The following is a 21,564-nucleotide window of genomic DNA, read 5'->3' as shown; positions in this document are numbered from 1 at the left end:
GAAGAAGAAGAAAAAAAAAAGAATGGAAAAACATTTAACTCATTTATTTAAAATTTTAAATAGGAAAAAGAAATATTTTAAAAGTTATCATAGTGACAGTTTGTAACTGGCAAAATAGTATTGATTAATTAAAAAAAAAAAAAAAAAAAGAAATAGGAACAGATATATAAGTATTCACATTATTATACAATAAACACGACGGAGGTATCACGAGTTTGTTTTTTTCAAGATAATAATTAGACGAAAAGAATCCATCGAAGAATAATTATATATAGCAACGCTTTAGATTCGTCAACCTGACTACGGTTCGTCGTTTCGTACAATCGGAACATTACATGGTACACATTTACATTTAGAAGTAATATTTCGATTATCGTTAACCACAGTTCGCAATTAATTATTCGCGTCACCAGTTAACATTTATTAGATCGATCGAAACTAATTACAACTTCGCATTCTTTACACGGTAATAAGTAACAAAAAAATTTCACATTTTATACTACAATCCGTCCCGTTTCTATATAAAATAAAAAAAAAAAAAAAAAAAACGAAATATCAAATCAAGGAGGGAGCATCGATAGAACTTACTGTTCGCCAAGAGAAGAGAAATAATTTTACATTTACGTATCCGTACAATATCGGTCCCAAAAAAAAAACGCAATTGCACTCTCTCACCACCCCTGATAAAACGCTCAGTGATCCATTCCTCGTTCAATTATCGATCCGAAATTAGATTCGATCGAGATTTGCCGATCTCACCGAGAATCCGAAGAATATCATCTCGATCAAAGGGTCAACCGAATCGCGGGATCCATCCTCGGGTTTCGGAAACGGCACAGGTCTCGAGTCACTTTCTCTTCACGATTCTTCGCCCTCTCTCTCTCTCTCTCTCTCTCTCACTCTCTCTCTCTCTCTTTCTCTCTCTCGAGTTACCGTGAAACTCGATGTTCTACGACGACGATTCCCGCGAGTAATCTACATCGATCGTTTATACAAACAGGAGGGACGCAAGGGGGTGGGAAGGGCGAGCGGTGTTCCATTTTCGAAGCAACGACGTCGAGAAGAGATGGATGAAAGCCCCGAGAGAGATCTTTCGACGTGTCGTTCCGATTCAATTTTCGAAAACGAGTTCGTGAACGAGGCTGCCCATTGTGGCGCCCTCTGTGCGAATCGAGGAACGACGCCCGATTTTTCCGTTTCCTTTTCCTTTCTTATTTCGAATCACGCGTGAAACACGCGACGAAACAATTCTCGCGACGAAAGTTTTATTAGGATCGAATATAATTTCGTTCTCGTTCGTTTTACAACTTTTCTCTCCCCCTCTCTCTCTCTCTCTCTCTCTCTCTCTCATCGTCTCCATTATTTATTCCCTTTTCTTTTCACTAGTTTCGAGGGCATCGACGCGTGATCGGGCAGCGTGCGTTTATGCGTCGTTTACGTCTCTCTAATAATTAATATAATATTATATTTAATAATTAATACAGAGAGTAGTTATTTATATTTATATATATATATAATATAATATAATATCACTAGGGTACATATGTACAGGGGCTGCAAATAGTAGGAGCTGCTCTCGTATTGCAATGTCTCCCTTATCGACTCTCGCTCGCGGACGTAGAACGTAACCTATCGTTTATATTATTCGTCCTCAACTCTTTTGCTCCTCCAGCAACCAACCGACTCACACCGACTTCCTCCTCCTTTTCTCACTTTTCGAATCACCTCGAGCGTGGCGTGGCCCTAAGAAATAATCCCAAGAACGATCGGATCGATTCGTAGATTCGTAGAAACGAAGACGATTATCGTTAAAGGTCTCGAAACCCTTGGAATTTCGTATTTCGACCGATACTCAAGACTCGAGACTATTTCCACGTCCGACGAGACGACGCGTTGTTCCTTCCACCACCACCTTCGAGGGCCCCCCCACGCTCCAAACGGCTCGAAATATCCCTCTTCTTCGTCTCGATCGCCTCTCGTCCCTACAACACGACTAGCAACCTCTCCCAGCCCCGTTCTCCAGCCACGTTCTTCGCCTTTCCCTCCCCCTTTCCGTGCCCCGTAAACAAAAATGTACACCGGCATCGCGCGCAGTCCTCCTCGTGCAGCGTCCACGGGCCGGGCCCCGCGTCGTCCATCCCGGCCATTTTTATGTACACACTCGCAGGGAAGCGATGCCACGACGGTGGCGCGTCCCGAGAGATCGACCCCCGCGAGGGCGACGATCCCCGGGGTGAAATTGCACTTCGTTATCTCGAGCGTCCCTCGTCCAGGTCCCCGGGGCCCGGTCCTCCCTCGGCGTGGACCCGTCCCGTCCCGATCGATCGGGGCACGGATGGCGGCAGAGCCGCGGACCGACGACCCTCTTCTCCCCCGCTACGACGGCTCGGAGGTTGAGTCCGGCTCCCTCTCGTCGCCGGATAGCTGTTCGGGCTCGCAGGGTTCGATCAGCTGCTCGCTCGCGGGGTCATCGTTCGTGCTGGTCACGGGCTCGTTCTCCTGTCACGGACTCCCCCCTCCAGCGTCCGCGTCCCCCCTGTGCCCGCCGGGCGTCAGGCTCGGGCTGCGCCTCCTCTTCTCCTGCAACCCGTTCACCATGTTCTCGATCGACTTCAATTCACCCGCGGAGCTGCCCCCCGACGCGAGGCCTGCCGGCGTGGGTGTCGGCGATCCGGTCGGGGGCCTAGGCGGCGGGGACCTCGGGCTGAGGGTCCTGCTACCAGGCGTCACGGTCTCGAAAGCGGAGCCGTGGGACGGGGCGGGCAGGGTGTACGGGGCGAAACGGTGCCCCTTGAGCTGGTGGAGGGGGCTGGCGAGGGGGTGAGGGTAGTGGGCGAAGAGGGCCGGGTGCTGGGACGCGGCCAGGGCCAGTTGCGCGTTGAACAGCATGCCGGGGGTCACTCCGCCGTGCATCCCGAGGGGGCTGGGCGGTATCAGGGGGCCCGGGCCCGGGTACAGGCCCGGCACCGGGGGGTAGAGGTACGGTAGCAGGGGCGGGTGGAGCGGCGGACCGACCGAGACGTCCGGCCTGGGCCCCTCCGAACCCGTCGGGCCCGCTCCACCCCCGCTCTCCGACCCCGACGACTCGCTCCCCTCGCCCCTCTCGCTCGTTCGGTCCTCCCTCTCGCGGGAGTGCTCCCGCTCCCGTTGATGGTGAGCCGGGTGCGGCGTGTCGGGCCCCACCACGTCCAACAGTTTGTCCTCGTCGTCCAGCAGGTCGTTGACGGAGTTGGACGAGCGACGCTTCTCGGGGGATGCTGGCCCACCTGTTGTCAGACGGGAACCGCCACCTGACACCGTCAACAGCGCCTGCCTTCTGCAACAACGACGCGGAGTTAGCAATCTTTCGAGGTTCGCTTTTCTGCGAGATGGGTCGAGTTGATTCATTGCAAATCTGCTCGCAGTCTTTAAAATTTACAAAGCGTTCTTATAAATATTACTGTATTCTTTTGCGTTTCTTATTCTCCAATGGTATTCGGCTTAATTTGGAATTATATTTAGATTTCGCTCGACTTAACATTTTTTTCCTATTATTCCTTCGAGTGTTTTTAATTCCTCGAGTCGATCCAAAGAAACATTAAAGATATCTCGTAACTGTTAATTATATTATATTTAACAGGTTTTTGAAAAGTGTAAAGATTATATATATATATATGGTTTTGTTTTATTAATTTTGAAAGTTACTTTTCTGCTCTCCAAAGGGAAGAATTGTAAGAATTTTGAAAATTGGATACAGGGTGTTGCAGTGTCGAACGATCCTTTGAGATACAGCTTTTAATCAAATTGTTTCGCACCTCTGACAAATTGCAGGCATTTTAATTGCGCGTGATCACAGGGACACAGTATACGGTATGGTTAGTAAACGTGCGTTAGTAAAATAGGATATTGATTACGTATGAGAGGATTGATTCTACCAGACCGAAACAAACACAAATGTTGATGTAGAAAATTGTGTAATAAAGTATGGTTTATAATTCGAATAAGCTTTATAATTCGATCAACATTTTTACGTATAAATGTTCGTTTTGAGGATTGATTGTTTAAAAGTATCCTACGAATATGTGTATCATTAAATCAATTATATATATATATCACTAGGAAGATAATTGTTTTTTTGTTGATAATTTATTTTATAAATAAAATAACAAAAGACACGCTTCGATTTCCTTTTTTTCTCATTTTCAATTTACGTTAAGAAATTTCAAGTTGAAAATCGATTTAAAAATTAAAAAGTTAGCAACTGAAAATTTGCGCCTATCGTTATTTTCGACGTCTTACAAATTTGATAAAAATCAAACGAAAAATTTCGAGCCAATAAATCAATCGCATGAATCAATCGAGAAAAACCTGTGACATCTTGAGATTTTAATCTTTTTATTTTCTTGTTGGAAATTCAAACTCTTCAAATATCAATAGATAATAACTTGCTTATTTTTCCATAAAAAAACTAACTATTTGTAATCGATCACATTTTAACACAAATGGAAAAAAAAGTTCATGACGCTTGAAACTCTTATTTGTTAATTCAAACACTTTGTTCTATCAAATATATAATATACAAATATTCGTCTCATTTCCATTCATTTTAATATCGATTACGAAAATTATTATTTTTCTCTCGAAATCGAAGAATCTACGAAATCGCCATCCCCAAAAATCCCTACCAACCACAAATATCACTACAATCGCGAACAGATACTTGTCAAGCAGATCGAATAGAAAAATTGAGAAAAACATGGAGAACATCAAAAAATACGAGGGGAGAAAAAAAGAAGAAGAATTAAAATTGATCACCGAAAGCCAAAAGGAATGCAACTTGTAATTCCAGCCTCGCCACTTAAAATAACTACAATGATAAAGCCTTCACGAACGATCAGGATCAGCAAATCAGCGTATTTCAACGAATAATCTAAGCAAAGGTAAGTATCGTGTAAATCTGGACTACAGCCGCTCGAAAGCCGGATGTAACGAGGAGCTTACCGATACCTTAATACCGTATAATGCGATCAATGCACTGACACAAACGTGGCAAAACGACGACCAGGCGAAACAGAGACCGCGCGCTCCTATCCAACGACGGGTGGGACAAGGAAGGGACGATTCACGATGGCACATATACACGTTGTCGGTGTACGGATGAACCCATGAGCTTGGAAAGGGTGTTACTTACGCTCTACGGTTCTCCGGTTTCCGACATGCTTAAATACGTTAAAATCAATAATTTACGTGGACGATATGGGATTCGGTGAGCGAATTCTTTTCCAACTTATGGAGATAAGTTTTGCATCCGATCGGGCAAATTTTTATAAGGTTTGAAAATTTGAGTCGAGAGCAGATCGACATTTAAAATTTCAATCGCGAAATGACAGTTTCATTATTGATTCGTATCGCGAAGAAATTTATTCGAAGTATCGGACTAATGCTGTTCTCGTCCCCCCCCCCCCCCTCCTCGTTTCTCCATCCATTTCGCGCGTAAAATTTTCGTACATCGCATTTTCCTATGCATCGCTACAATTAACGCAATTACTTCATCTCATCATTTTTTTCAGATAATAACGATATCGTTATGTCATTTTATTATAAAAAACAAGATTTTCACTTGGAAAAAATGGAATAATAATACGCGAGTTGCTCGTAGTTTGAAAAAAAAAAAAAAAGAAATCCTATAAACGGGATAACGGGATATTCGAATAATAATCCCATCCCTTTCATCCCTTTTTTCTACGATATTCAACGTGATCCCCCTCGTTACGGAAATTTTCATAAATCCAACGGTAAAGTTTAAATTTACTCTATCGAAATTTTTAAATTAAAAATCCGGCGCAGAACACTCTCCAATTATTTTTCTTTCTTTCTTTCTTTCTTTCTTTCTTTCTTCCTTCCTTCCTTTTTTTTTTTTCTCGTTTTAACATTCGTTTAAACATCTCGATCACGGAACGAGATACCCGATGCAAACGCAAATCGCATGATTATCCGTGAAACGTATCTCGTCGGCCGATCCCGCTATTTGCACTTACACGCGAGCAGGATGAAGCGGGTAATTGGATTCACTAGGTGTGCTTCTGTCGCGTACGCGACCGTTCCAGTTTTCCAACTGGTTCACGCCACTTGCTCGCGATTTCAACATCCTTATCATTCTAAATGCCCTCCATTATCTCTACAACCGTAATCTCGGCGTGCAGCGTAAAAGAAACAACGATTTAATCCGCGTTTTATCTTACGAAACGACAATATTAATCAACGTCTCCTTAAAAAATTCGCCTTTCTTCCGGGAATACGTCTATCATCATTATTTGTTATATCGTTTTTATCAATTTTTTGACAAGAAATTCAATCGAGTTCAATTTACTTAATCGATCATCTTTGTGACGTTGTTCGCGTTTACAAAGAATAAATTTTCTTTCTATTTCAACGTATGTAGCGAGAAATAGAATTAATAAAAATATCTTTTGTTCGATAATTATTTAAAATTACGTGTATAAAACACGTGTTGCGCAACAATTATTCTTTGTATCTGGAACGATCTAGAAACGATACTAGGTTAAATAAAGCGTTAGACACAGATCGGTGAATCTCTTTGAATTATGGAATAATCGATTGGACCGACATCTGCCGCCCATTTTGCCAAATTATGCTTGCTTCTCAAGTTTCTATTATTAATTATGCAGGAAATTCATCGCGCGAGCTGTAATTGAGCCATTCGAAAAATCCTTTCTGGATTATAGAGTTATATCAACGAACAATTCGTATCTTTGTTGTGATACCTTGTTTGTTTATTTTTGCTTTCTTTTTTCGCCTGAAATTGTATTTCTTTCTATTTTATAATTTCCAACGAGCATTACGTTCGTAGAAAAATATTTAAAAATATGGTCGAGAGGAAAATTTGAGAATTTATAGAATTTTGTGTATTTCCTCTGAAAAAAAAAAAATATTAATAGCTCTTCAATTTCTTTAATTAATCCAATTGATTTTATCACGTCAATATCTAAAATTGACAAGACAATATCGACAATGTCATTAATTCTAATCCTGATTGGTTGGAAATCATCAGTTTATTCTGTTAATAACTCTCTTACTCCAACAATTTTACCAATTTGACTATCCAGTCTAGTCAATATATCTATTTCTTGACTAACCCTTTTTCGCTTCCAGGCCGAACTAACAACTTCACACGATTTTCCTGTGAATTTCTTATCTAACTTAAAACGATTTCACACACGAATTAACGTATAAAACTTTTATATTTTCGATATTTTATACATCTTTACGTGTAAAGAAAGAAAATTCGTCGAATATTAAAGTCTATATTATTATTTTGCGTGATATTTTAATAATAAAGTAATTGCCAAGATGCATCCTCGATTTGTCAAGGCGAGTATCGCGATAAAATATCGTTCTGTGTCTTTCTTATTCCACATCTCTATTTTCCTTCTCTCTTCTCTCGAACCTTCGAAAACATTGAAAATAATATTTCTATCTCCACTGACTGTCAACGCTCAGATTAACGCTCAGATATAGTTCGATATCCAATTTAGAGAGAAAATAAAGAGAATCTAACCATCCTATATTCTTCCACGCCTTAATACAAACACCTTAAGAATTTATTCGTGAAGCGATATTTAAAAAAAAAAAAAATCAAACGTGAATAAATATCGTCGAATCCAAGTGAGACAGTCACCAAAGGGCTACAAAAAAAAAAAAAGAAAAAAAAAAGAAAAAAAAAGAAAATCAAGCAACGATTCGATCTTATCCACCTAAAACCACAATCCACTTCCATCCCATCCCGCACAATTCCCTCGATCAAAAAACGCACAGCCACCAGAGAATCCTGTCGATCCCCGACTCCGTGCAGCCTGATCCACCCCATATCCATCCATCCACCCTTTCCTCGTCTCCTTAAACAACCCGACACAGGGGGTGGTGACGTTGACTTCGTTAGAGAAAAAGAGCGGGTCAAAGGTCCCGGCATAATTCCCTCGTAATTACCTAGCTAGGTAGCCAACCACCGATCGAGCCCCACTCCCCCCCCCCCCTCCTCCTCCTCCTCCTCCTCTGATGCGTCTGATCGAAACGTTCAGACGCGTAATAATGAAAAAAACCACCCTCCCCTCCCCGATTGCCTTTGACGCGATCGGCGAGGACCCATAATCACCCTCCAACCAACCCGCCTCCTCCTCGTCCTGTCCTCCCCCCCCCTCGACGCACACCTCGCGATATTCCCCGTCATCGAATTCCCTGTCAACGATATCCCCGTGAACCGTCTTGATGGAACCCGTCTTTCTGACGGTGATCAGATATATATATATATATATGTATAGGGGTGATCGAATGGGAAGAAGGGGGATGAAAAGAATGCACGATGACTCGTTGGAGGGACGGGGTGATTATTATTTTTTTTATCTCTCGAAAACGAGAGAGGAGCGAGGGAGGGACTCGAGTGGTTTTCGGCTTCAGGATGATTGTTCTGAATAGGTAGGTGACGTGTCGCGGAATTTCGTATGGGAAAGGGTGGGTGTGGATATCCGTTGGGATTTTCGGTTCGATTGATCGAGGAATAATTTTAAGAAACTTGAAGTTTTTATAACGTAGGTCCTCGGTTCTTTAAACTTGTCCTTTTTCATTTGAGTCATTGAAATTGTTGACTGGACAGTGAAAACAATAAATGGGGAAATAAAATAATCTTGTTTACAAAACATTTAAAATGTATCGAAGAAAAAGAAATAGTGATATGGCAACATTCGATAATAAAATCACATATAAAATTTCAGTGAACTTTAAATTCTGTAAATATCTTTTGAATACAAGAAAGAATTATCATCGATTTGTTTGTCAAAATGTCTCTATTAGATATGAATTGTTCGAAGTGTATCTTATTAATCGAAATTTATTGCCACTTGTAGCTTTATAGCCCCCAAGTTCAATCGAGGAGTCGTTTGTTGAAAAGAATGACGATCAAAGCAAGATTCGAGAAATAAAAAACGAATATCTCTGTAACTTTCGATTTATATACGGAAGATCAACTGGTTTTTCTTCTTTTCCTTTTCTTTCCTTTTTCCCTTACTTTTCAAACTTGGGTCAAAGAAACCCTTAACTTCAACCCATGAAAGTAAAAAATTATGATCGATTGGACGAACCCATTTCTCGGGATGGAAGGGGCGATACGATAACCACGATCATTATAAAATCATCCGATAAATGGCTGGAAGAATATTGAAAAGAAGTTTTAAATATTTATACGTGGAGAAATTTTCCATGCAATATTCCGATAATTCGAAACATTAAACTTTCGTGCGTCAACATAACGAAATTTTTCGCGCGAAAAGAAGCATATCGATATCCTATACAACATATCAATTACGATCAAAATTTCGTATATCAAACGTATATCAAATTAAGATGTATCTTATTAATCCAAATTTATTGTAGCTTTATAACCCCCAAGCTCAATCGAGGTCTTCAACGTCGCTTAATGTTAAATTGTTGAAAAAGATGGCGAGGATCGATCGATCGAAGGAAGATCCGAGAAATAAAAACGGTTTCACGTAATATCTCTGTAACGGTTCGTTCTTTAAGATCGATTCTCGACTCCAACGAGTTTCCAACGATTTATCTTGGAACTCGATTTATCGTCGTATTATCGTATTCACTGCTCCCAACAAGTCGATCTCGAGTCTATATACCGGAACAACGAAGGACTCGCGATAATGTCGCGTAAACGGAACAAATAGCGAGGCGTGGCGATTAATAACGCGAAACCGAAGCGTGGAAATCTCGGACAGATTGATTCTTCGCGCGGCACGATACGATCGTTCCGGCGCGCGCCTTGATAAATGACGTGACAACGAGCCGTGGCGGGGCCCAGTTGTACCCTTTTTATCTTCCCCCCTCCCCATTTCGCCCGAGAAAAATATTACTCTTTTTTCTCTTTTCTTTTTCTTTCTTAACCGCCACGGCATGACGAATCGACTGGCCACGCTCCAACGGCGTTCGCCCGGTTAAAAACTTAATGAAATAAGCCGCGTCGAATCTTTGTCAGGAACTCATCGTTGACTCATCCTTTCGTTTCGAGAAGATTGTTGCCGTACGATTGAGTTGAATCGAAACGCGAGAATAATTCAATGCTTTGTATTCGATTCGATTATACGGTAAATTATTAATTACGACTTTTACGATGGAGCTTTTTATTTCAATTTCTCCAATTTGATTTTTATGATTTAATTTTTTTTTTTTTTAAGGGTGACTATGCGTAGCAGTAGTAATAAAAGTGGAAGAATGGAAAAGAATATCCATTTCTCTTATTTTTAATATACATTTTCGACTTTTCAAATTTCCTCCGTATATATATATAACGCATAAAAATTCACGATCCTTCTTAAAATCGTAAAATAACAACAAACATACTTTCTCCAAACATTTTCGATAATTTCGAACAAACGATCAATTAACCATTTTATCGCATCGAAAAAGGAAGCTATCTTCGTCTATCGATGCGAAAGGGAGAGAGAGGAAGAGGGAATAGCGGGAGAGAAAGGAGAAGAGAAAGAAGGCCTGGCACGCCGGAAGTGGTCCGCCCCACCACGAAAACCAGCCTTTATACGCCGGTTACTGGCTGTGGCGGCGATATAAAATTCAAAGCCACCACCAAGTGGCACCCTCCACGCTAACGACAGCGCCGCCCCTGAGCATCAGTATGCTAATCCGATGATTGGCTATGTTCCAACCCCGTTCGCTCTCCTCCTCTCTCTCTCTCTCTCTCTCGTCGCCACGACTCCATCTCCTGGTTCTCTGCGGCTTCCTGATGGGATCCGGCCACCCTTAACCGAAACCATAAGCCAAAACTAACCCTTATTCTAATTAGGCGGCGCCACGACGCGCCCCCTGCTTTGCATATTTTCTCGATTAACCTCGCCCTTTCTTTATCCGGGCGGCGTGTCGGGCGTCGCTTCAATTTCCGCGGAATTTCCTCGCCCTCCCCTCTGCTTTTCCCATCCCCCTCGAGCGTTTATCCAAGGAATCGTTGAACCCCCTTCGAGCAAAATTTACCGCGAAAGAAAGAAAGGATTCTTCAAAAGGCGAAGTAATATTACTGGGGGAGTGGATGGGAAAATTTTTCTTACCCGATATTTCATCAGTTTTCATCAGCTCCTTGAAATCACCGAATCTATAACGCGATTGATTCCGTGTTCCAAACGAGGAAACGAAGATATTAGTGATGATCGATGAATTTTTGAAATTCTCAAAGATCTCCTATATAAATATCTCCTTTTTAAAAAAAATAAATAAATCGAAAAGATTCTTCGAAGATTCCGATTTTTCTCATAAATCGAGCAGTGCAACCGATTCGCATGTATGGGATTTATACACTGCCAAAAGAGCCTTTCTTTCGTCTCCAAATCCGTATTCGCTCGCCTAATTAGGTGCCAGCGAGTCGAAAACGCATCGATCAATTTATCGCGACTATTTCACCCCTTTGAAAGCTCGTTCACGAAGACGAACGAAATTAGCGAGGCTTACACGGGCTTTGACTCGGCTCGGTTCGGATTGGCGAGGTTAACAAACTCGACACGAGGCTTATGCGCGTTACAGACCGACTTAACGTCATCAGGATGCGCTCGAGGGCGGGGAGCCTCCTCCTCCTCCTCCTCCTCCCTGGATGAAATTGAAACGGGGCCTGCCCTCGCCAGCATAAGCTCGTAAAGCAGCTATATGTATATATTGAATACAAATGGACGGGGTGCAAACGAGGCAGGGTGAAAGAAAGCCCCGGCCCTGGGGGCTGACCCCGAGCCCTGAATCCGTTCAACCTAATAGCAGGGATCGAGAGGGGGCGAACATGAAAAGCTCGGCCGATCAATTAGGTCCATCTAGAAGACGGGAATATATCGCTTTTAGAAATCGTTGGGAATCGGGTTATCGATGACGAGATACTTTGCATTCCAGGTTATTTCTTTATTATCCGTTTTTGATTCTCCAATTCTTTGCAACAATTTTTCATTTTTTCACTTTGTTATATTCGATATATTTAGTTTAGTTATTCGATATCAATTTCGTTATTTTTTGATTTCAGGCTTGGTAATGGTAATGGTAATGGTAATGGAGTGGTTAATGGGATTCATGATGGTATTAAAATTGTAGCTTTTTGTAGAATTTATGAATAATTGTAATTGGGATAATTGTCATTCTAACGAAATTGAAAGATGATCTTTCTTCGACAGTCAGACTTTGGAAGCAATAAATTTGGCTCGAAAATAAATATAAATATGTTTGGATGAAATTTTGAAAGCGATACTCACTTCTTCTCGCGCTTCCCCGCCCCCGTGTCCCGGAATCCCTTCGCAAACGGATTGTTGTCGATCTTCAATTGGGTGATCTGCAACGAAAGAAAATTACCATCAACAATGGATCCACATTAATAACAACAATGATAATATAAATAAATATTGACAACAACAAAATATATCAATATCATCAACGATAACAATCTATTCCACGATTAAACGAATTTACTTTTCAAACGTTTACCATACGTTACTAACTAATTAAACGTTTACTATACGTTCCTAACAAAAGTATATTCTTTTAATTACCAATTACAGAAGAAAGAAATGAAGCGAAGAATAGCAGAGCTTGCAGTGTTTTTCATAATATTTTCCCGCAATTCTCTCTTCTTTTCGATCATCGAATCCCGAAACGACTACGAGGAATCCCACGAAACAACACGAGCGGGGGGTCCGGGACGGGTTTCGAGAAAGGCGGAGGGGCCTCGAAAAGATCCACAAAGCCGATATATTTCTTCCAGCAGCGCAAGATACCGGGAAGTGGCGGAGATAACGGTAAAGAGAGAAATCGCGTGACGAAAAATCCGGACAAGGGGTCCCTTTTGCGCGAGCGCCACCTAGGGAATAATGCGTACCGGGAACCACCGATACTTCCTTGAATACCATTCCAATACCAGAAACGATCCTTAATTAATCGATGAAAAGAATCATCCTATCTATCCCCTCTCCTCTTTCTAATTCCTCTCAATGATTGATTCTCGATCCAAGAGTTTTTTCTTCTCTTTATTGGGGGATGAAATAATTCTTCCCGTTCTACTCGAGAGAAACTCGTCGATCGAACTATCAAGATCGGCAACAACCGTTAATTGCATTAACATTTTCTTCGGTTAATCCGTATTACGTGTAATTTCTAAAAACTTCGACAATCGATGTAGAGATAATAATAATAATAATAATAACAACTTTCCAATGAAACAACATTGGATATTAATTTAATTCTATATCCATCGAGAAGAGGAGGGAAATATCGATATCGATATTTCTACAGATTCTAGAAAAAATTCCCTACATAAATCCGAGAAAGTCTCCAGACGACGATTCCCACCTCGAAACTTTTTTATCTTCCGTGCGTTTCCCTCCCTTCCGTAACTAAAAAAAAAAAAAAAAAGAAAAAAAAGAGAACAGGAGTCGATCTCCAATTCGAGCGAAACTTCCCCTCCCGACGAAAAGGCCATAGTTCGATCGAGAATTTCTGGGACCTAAAGTCTGTAGCCAGACTAACGAGTTTCTCTCGTTACGGATCTCCTCCCCCTCCTCCCCCCACCCCTCCCGACTGGCCAGACGAAAAGAAAATGCCGGGATCGTAGCTAGAGATCGTAGAAGAGACGACGTACGCTCACCTTCTCGTTCTGATAGGCGGTGACCGCGATGAATTCCGTCTCCTTGAAAACGTAACTCCTGAACGTGGAGTAGGGAAGCTTCAAGATGTCGTTGGCCCGCACCAGGTGAAACCTTGGCTGATACTTGTGCATCGAGTTCAATATCGTCTGGAAAAAAATCATCGGACCGTACATTGGGACAGACTGTTTCAGCGCAGAGCCCGTGCTCGCAATAGTCTCTCGCTCGCACGCATATACACACACACACACACACGCGCGTATACTCTTTCTCACTCGAGCTCTTTTATATTCGTTTCGAGGAACCGAACTGGCTGCTACGAGCGCTTCCTGTGCACATGCGTATCACACCGTTGGAAATGATATTAAATTATTGGAGGAAATCTTGAGAAAGAACTTAATTAATTAATTATTATTAAAACCTATTATCTCTAATCGATACATAATTTCCTTTTCTTGACCAACGTTGATAATTTGATGACTTTCTGTCCAGACAGTATTAAGATCGATCTTAATATTTTTTTCCTGTAAGGTTGGAACGAGATCACGAGATCTAAATCTAGGAGATGATTGTAATAACGAAAATCATAGGAAAGAAATTTTATCGAGAAAGAAAATGCAAAGGATAATTTGGTTGGTTTTGCAGCCAGTCTCGATTCACTCTCTCTCTCTCTCTCTCTCTCTCTCTCTCTCTCTCTCTCTCTCTCTCGCATCGACTCACACACGGACGAATATCACTGGACGAACGACTCGAAGCGTTCCTTCAAATTTCTTTCTCCCGCGAAACGAAACTTTCCGTCGAATCAAATTACACGCCCGTTGCATTATGTATATATACGTTCGTTCGTACAGTACAATTACGCCGCAGTGATGGGCCGCGTGCACAATACGCAAGCCACAGCGGGGGAAGGGGAGGAGGAGAAAAGCGGGGGAAGGGGAGGAGGAGAAAAGCGGTGGATGCACGAGGAGACACGAATTCTAGTAGGGATATTTATCATGCTGCACGGGATTCCGAAAGAGATATTTCGCAAAGCGGCATAATAATAATCGTTGCTCAAGTTGCGTCATGCAGCGGTGATCGGGCAAAACTTGTAAACTCGTTCCAAAGCTCGTCTTTCTTTCATTCGTAGAACCGGCGTCCACGACGACGACGACCATCATCATTTCCTACGCCGATCATCTCGATTTCTCTATTTTACATCACCGACATTATCTTAGTTAGCCTTCAATTTCCTCCATGATTTAAATTATTCACGTAACCTAACGATCGTTCGTTATCGACTTGTCTTAAATCAACGAGAGAAGAAAGAAGAATAAAGAAAAAGAAGAGGAAGAAAAAAAAAAGGAATCTATCACGCGCAAGGACAATCCGGTTAAACCCTCGATCTTTTTTCTTGATTTCAACAGTAAAGTATCTCGAAACGTGGATCCTTTTCTTTCAATTTTTACGAATGTAATTTTTACGAATGAAATTTTTACGATCCTGGAAGGGGATCGATTAATTAATTTATATTCAATATATTAAATAATAATTATTCGTATATATCGTTTTTAAAAAGAAAGAGACATATCCAATCTTTTTTTGATTCCCATTTCAACAGTAACGTTCAACGAACGTATCTCGAATTGTTGATTCTTTTTTCTTTCAATTTTTACAAGTCCTGAAGGAGGCTCGATAAAACAATATATTATACGTATATGTATTGGATATTTTACCAATAAACGGTACCCAAAATTTTCTTTCGACGACACTTTAAAAATCCATTGATTCAATAATTGAAACGCGCATATACATCCATAGGATCTACTCTGTGCCTGTTTTTAAAAAAGAAAGAGAGATATCTAATCTTTTTTGATTTCAACGTGGATTCTTGAAATCTTTTCTTTCAACTTTTATATCCTGAAAGGGGCTCGATTAAAATTAATTTATATTCAATATATATATATATTGAATATGCGATATTTTATCTCTAAAATAAATGGTACCCAAAACTTTCTTTCGAGGAACATATTCAACACTTTGAAAATTCATCGATTCGATAGTTGAAACGCACATCCATAGTATCTCGAAACGTTGATTCTTGAAATCTTTTCTTTCAATTTTTAAATCCTGAAGGAGGCTCGATAAAACAATATATATATATATATGTATATATTGAATAGACATGCGATATTTTACCAATAAACAATATCGATAAACGATATCCAAAATTTTTTTTCGACGACACTTTGAAAATCCATCGATGCACTATGTGCGAGCCTGTTTTTAAAAAAAAAGAGAGATCGATCCGATCTTTTTTCAATTCTCATTTCATTTCATCTTTTTTTCCAAATTTTACAAATCCTGAAGGTTAAAATTAATTTATATTCAATATATCATATATATATTTTATCTATAAAATAAACGTATCCAAAATTTTCTTTCGAGGAACACATTCGACGACATTTTGAAAATCCATCGATTCGATGGTTGAAACGCGCATCCATAAGATCCATTATGTATGAGCCTGTTTTTAAAAAGAAAGAGACATATCCTCCAATCTTTTTTGATTCTCATTTCAATAGTATCTCGAAACATAGATTCTTGAAATCTTTTCTTCCAAATTTTACAAATCCTGAAGGTGGCTCGATTAAAATTAATTTACATTCAATATATTATATATATAATTTACCTATAAAATAAACGTATCCAAAATTTTCTTCGATGACACTTTGAAAATCCATCGATTCGATGGTTGAAACGCGCATCCATAGGATTCAATCTTTTTTTATTCTCAACAGTAACGTATCTCGAAAGTAGATTCTTAAATTCTTTTCTTCCAAATTTTACAAATTCCAAAAGTGGCTCGATAAAAATTAAGTTTACACTCAATATATCACACATATATTTATCTATAAAAATTTTCTTTCGAGGAAAGAAACGACACTTTGAAAATCCATCGATTCGATGGTTGAATAGGATTCAATCTTTTTTTATTCTCAACAGTATCTCGAAAGTAAATTCTTAAATTCTTTTCTTCCAAATTTTATAAATCCCGAAGGTAACTCGATAAAAATTTTCTTTCGAGGAAAGAAACATTCAACGACACTTTGAAAATCCATCGATTCGATGGTTGAAACGCGCATCCATAGGATTCAATTTTTTTTGATTCTCAACAGTAACGTATCTCGAAAGTAGATTCTTAAATTCTTTTCTTCCAAATTTTACAAATCCCGAAGGTGGCTCGATAAAAATTAAGTTTACACTCAATATATCACACATATATTTATCTATAAAAATTTTCTTTCGAGGAAAGAAACATTCGACGACACTTTGAAAAATCCATCGATTCGATGGTTGAAACGCGCATCCACAGGATGCACTCTGTGCGAGCCTGTTTTTAAAAAAAGAAAAAAGAGAGAGACAATCTACGTTTTTAAACGGCGGACGGCTTTAAGAGCGATTCGAAGGGAGAAATAAAACGATCGGCCCCGCTTTTAGTCGCGTCTTGTTGCGCGCGCCGACGATGCAAATGGCGCGGTAGCGGGTAACAAGATTGCGCGGGACATTCCATCGTGGAAGAGGTTCGCTCCACGTCTCGATAAATCTACGTTCCATCCTGGAATCGCGGTAATTACGCGGCGGAATTTTCGTAATGGAGAACACAGGCCAGTCACTATTTTATAAGCGGTCACTATTTTACAGGGATGGAGGAGGGGGGAGTAAAAAACCTCGATACCAATTTCGATCCTCGGCAATTTCGACTTGTCGCCACTCTAATCGATTCTGCTCTCTTTCTTATTATTCGAGAGAGAGAGAGAGAGAGAGAGAGAGAGAGAGAGAGAGAGAGAAATGTATTCAGATTCCAAGATAAGAAGGGGACGAATATTTTTAATTTTCAAACGAGGGTTTTTTTCTTTTTTGTTTTCGAAATCTTCAAACGATAATAATGTCAAACGCTTTTACATTTTAATTTTCCTTTCTTACTACCGTCATTGGTATAAATAAACTATAATATTTAAATTTGTTCGTCTAGACGGGTAAAGAAGATGGAATAAATCGGTGGTTATAACGAAGCTGTATCTATGACAAGACATAGGATGGAGAGAAATTATGGTAATTTCGAGTGGTATGGTTCAAGTATTCTTTATCGTCTTTTTCTTTAAATCGAATTTCTTCGATCGATACGCTATTATCTTCGCCCTCGTTCAATCGTACGGACAATCGTATCGTTTAAATAAATAAAGAAGAATTGTAAATAAATCCAATTATACAGATCCAAACAATAACTAATAGACCCATCCGCCATCGACATTAGAGGATAATTCCCAGTAATTTTAATATTATAAAATTGATCGAATTGATATCTTCGAAGCGAATACGTTTCTCGATCCTCCTCGTATTAAAAGATAGATTTTCCGTTATTTGCATACTCGGAAATACGATCGATACGAAAAATTTGTACATACTTAAATACTTGTTTCCCGATCTCCAAGATCTCTTTCTTGAGCGAATACATCGACACCTTTCACTCTATTGCTCCACGATTCTCAGAACTGTATCAAAAGCTTCCTCGAAATCCTATATATATATATATAAAGTGATAAAAAAAAATATACTTGATCTAATGATGGTTCTACAGCACCAGCATGCCTAAGTAATTCTGGAGGTTCTGCATCAAAACTCATATCACCGAATCCTTGATCATGTGTAACCAAAGCTAAACTTCCACAATCTTCTATGAATTTTAATTACTCTTTTATTGTAAACGCAAACATCCATATATCCAACTATTTAAAAACTACCTAGTCAATTTTCAATCACAACCCAAGTACAAAATATTCTCGACAATTAAAAAGAAAAGGAAATCTGGATCGGATAATCCGTCTCTCTACGAACAGAAGCGATTGAAAAAAGAAGAGTCCAAGGAACTTGATCCACGAAGATCCAGGGGAGAGCGAGGATCGAAGGACACGGGATAAATAAAACGGATGGGAAGCTGGCCGAGTCCGCCATTATGCGCGGCACGGCCACAAAGGGGGAAATAATTAGCGCTGCACCGCTGATAAGCCGGCCAATCTAGGCGTTTGTCATTAGCCTATCAAATACCGAATACCACATGGCTCGCCTCATGCCATCCGCGCTCAGCGTGGTTTCGCTCGCCTTCGAGGGTTGAGGCCTAACCTTCTTCCTATATCTGCTCCGATCCTCTCCTTCTGCGCCCCGACACGCCTACGGCGCCGTGGAAAATATGCGCCAACGACGATCCGTGCAATTAGTATCTTCCCCGCACCCCCCCCTCCCCCCCCCTTTTCGAATTGTTTCAGCCTTCATGGACGAAACGAATCTCTCGGATCTTCCCTTCTTGGAAACGGATCGATACGACGTGACTTAATTAGCCAAGAATCCACCAACTTTTATATATATATATATATTTGAAATTAAATCGAGAAACCTGAGAATCAAATGGAAACGGATAAAGTCGAGTGGATATTCGTCGAGATCGATTCGAACAACCCCCATCGTCCCCAAAACCAACCCGAAAGGGAAGGGTGGTCTCAGCCACCCGCGCGATTACCACCGACCACACCTCCCCAATAACAATACTCCAGCACGGGGAAGACCCCTCGAAGAGGAGGCGAAAGAAGAAGAAGAAGAAGAAGAAGAAGAAGAAGAAGAACGTGGTCGTGGCGACTCGAGGCGGCAAGGAACTGGGGGACGAGGGGGGAGGGGAAGGGGGGGGGGGTGGACGGAGGTGAGGCTCCACGAGACGACTCCTCGGCCGACTTACATACGTACGTATCGTGCCGCGTGAATTGACCGGCGAGATAAAGAGGGGGATGGGGAGGGAGGGGGAGAGGGAGAGGAAAGTGAGAGAATACCCCGGCCGACACAGAAGCCGACGCTGCTAATGACTCTGTCCGCGGTAATCTCCCGGTGTTATCTGTCCTGGCTACCTGGGGGCCCACCTACTTCGAATCACGAACCTGCACACGCTTCCACAACCTCGTTTCCTGCCTCCTTCCTTCTCCGTCCACCGCCTGCCTCCGCTGCTTCGAATCTTCGACTACTGTCTCGAGTTTGATCGTTCTTCCTTTTCTCTTCCGTTCGAAATTCGTTGAAATACTGAAAGCTGTTGATCCTTCGTAACGAGTTTTCTCGAAGAAATAAAATCCTATAATGACGAAGATTAAAAGAGAAAGAGAAGAGGATAATTATTTTTAAATGTGTGAGAGGGAGAAGGGTGGATGAATCGATTTCGAAAAAATCGTGTGGCCTCCTTCTCTCTCGAAGGAAACGAAATTCATTGAAATACTGAAAACTATCGATCGAGGATTTTAAATCGATCCTTCGTAACGAGTTTTTCTCGAAGAAATAAATTCGACGGAAAAATCCTATGACGACGAAGATTAAATTAAAAGAGAAAGAGGAGAGGATAATTATTCTTAAATGTACGAGAGGGAGAAGGGTGGATGAATCGATTTCGAGAAAATCGTGTGGCCTTCTTCTCTCTCGAAGAAAACGAAATTCGTTGAAATACTGAAAGCTGTCGATCCTTCGTAACGAGTTTTTCTCGAAGAAATAAATTCGACGAAAAAATCCTATGACGACGAAGATTAAATTAAAAGAGAAAGAAAAGAGGATAATTATTCTTAAATGTGTGAGAGGGAGAAGGATAAATCGATTTCGAGAAAATCGTGTGGCCTCCTTCTCTCTCGAAGAAAAAAAAATTCGTTGAAATACTGAAAGCTGTCGATCCTTCGTAACGAGTTTTCTCGAAGAAATAAAATCCTATGACGACGAAGATTAAAAGAGAAGAGGACAATTATTCTTAAATGTACGAGAGAGAGAAGGGTGGATGAATGGATTTCGAGAAAATCGTGTGGCCTCCTTCTCTCTCGAAGAAAAGAAAATTCGTTGAAATACTGAAAGCTGTCGATCCTTCGTAACGACTTTTTCTCGAAGAAGTAAATTCGACGGAAAAATCCTATGACGACGAAGATTAAATTAAAAGAGAAGAGGACAATTATCCTTAAAAAAAAGAAGAAAGAATAGGTCGCACCTGTTGAGAAACGCAAAGCGTCTTCGTATCCGAAATTCTCGGAGCAAATATCACAGCGACGAGCGGAAGCTGAGAAAGCCGGAGGAACGCGAGGAGAGGATGGAAAGGGGGAGGGGAGCAAGACCTTCTCTCCCTCCCTGCCTCCCTCCCCCTGAGAAATCCGTGTGCACCGCAAACTAACCGCGCACAGTTGCCTTATGTACGGAGTCTAAGTAATCCTCGAACCATCAGCCAACTTCTTAACCCTCAAAGCGAAAAGGGCCGCCTCGAGAGAGGGAAGCGGGAGAAGGAGGAGGAGGAGTATCCCTCTTTGTCTCCCCGTTTGTCCGCTTCTCCCGCAGCGCGAGTTTCCGCGCGGAGAGGAGCCGTCGATGACGTGGAACCAGGCCGGCAAACCCTTTCGTCGCCCGAGAGAGACTTGTTTGCCCTTCTGTAAGATCGGTTGACCAAACAACGCGGCCAGGGCCTCAACGCGTGTCCATCGTTGGAATCCCTCTTACGGTGGTATCTGTACCCTTTGTTGGCTTAGGAAGTCGAGTAGGAAGCTGACTCTGGCAGGAGGCATCCTCGCGGAGCGGGAGGATTAAAGGTTGCTCGAGTGTTTGATATCGCCTCGGATTTCAAACGTCGTCCCGATTGTCCGTGGGAAAATGACTTTTCATTTCCGGGTTATTCTATTGTATCACGCGGGAAGAAAGATTGTCTTCCATGAAAAGAGAGTTGGATGAAGAAATGGATGATTCTCTCGTTTGAGAGAAAGAAAAAATAAAAAGTAAAATATAATCGAGTACAAAATTCCCGAACAAACAAGATCCAATCTAAATCCGGCAATTAAATCTCATTCGG

General features: G+C 41.1%; 1 protein-coding gene across 4 annotated transcripts in view; it reads right to left on the bottom strand.

Moving 5' to 3' along the window:
- Nucleotides 1-205: 205 nt before the first annotated feature.
- Nucleotides 206-21,564, bottom strand: part of LOC122717525 (optomotor-blind protein-like) — a 120,135-nt gene continuing 98,776 nt past the window's right edge. For 3 of the 4 annotated variants that reach the window (XM_043941693.1, XM_043941692.1, XM_043941695.1), the window contains 3 exons: nucleotides 13,679-13,825; nucleotides 12,294-12,370; nucleotides 206-3,316 (listed from right to left, as the gene is read on the bottom strand). In XM_043941693.1, coding sequence (XP_043797628.1) covers nucleotides 2,503-3,316; nucleotides 12,294-12,370; nucleotides 13,679-13,825 — 1,038 coding nt within the window. In that variant the 3' untranslated portion in view covers nucleotides 206-2,502. The remainder of the gene's footprint in view (nucleotides 3,317-12,293; nucleotides 12,371-13,678; nucleotides 13,826-21,564) is intronic. The other variant, XM_043941694.1, reaches the window with a different exon arrangement.

This window comes from Apis laboriosa, unplaced genomic scaffold, assembly GCF_014066325.1.
Source record: "Apis laboriosa isolate Shangri-la unplaced genomic scaffold, ASM1406632v1 scaffold5213_cov150, whole genome shotgun sequence".
Taxonomy (NCBI): domain Eukaryota; kingdom Metazoa; phylum Arthropoda; class Insecta; order Hymenoptera; family Apidae; genus Apis; species Apis laboriosa.
This window is presented reverse-complemented; position numbering and strand designations above follow the sequence as displayed.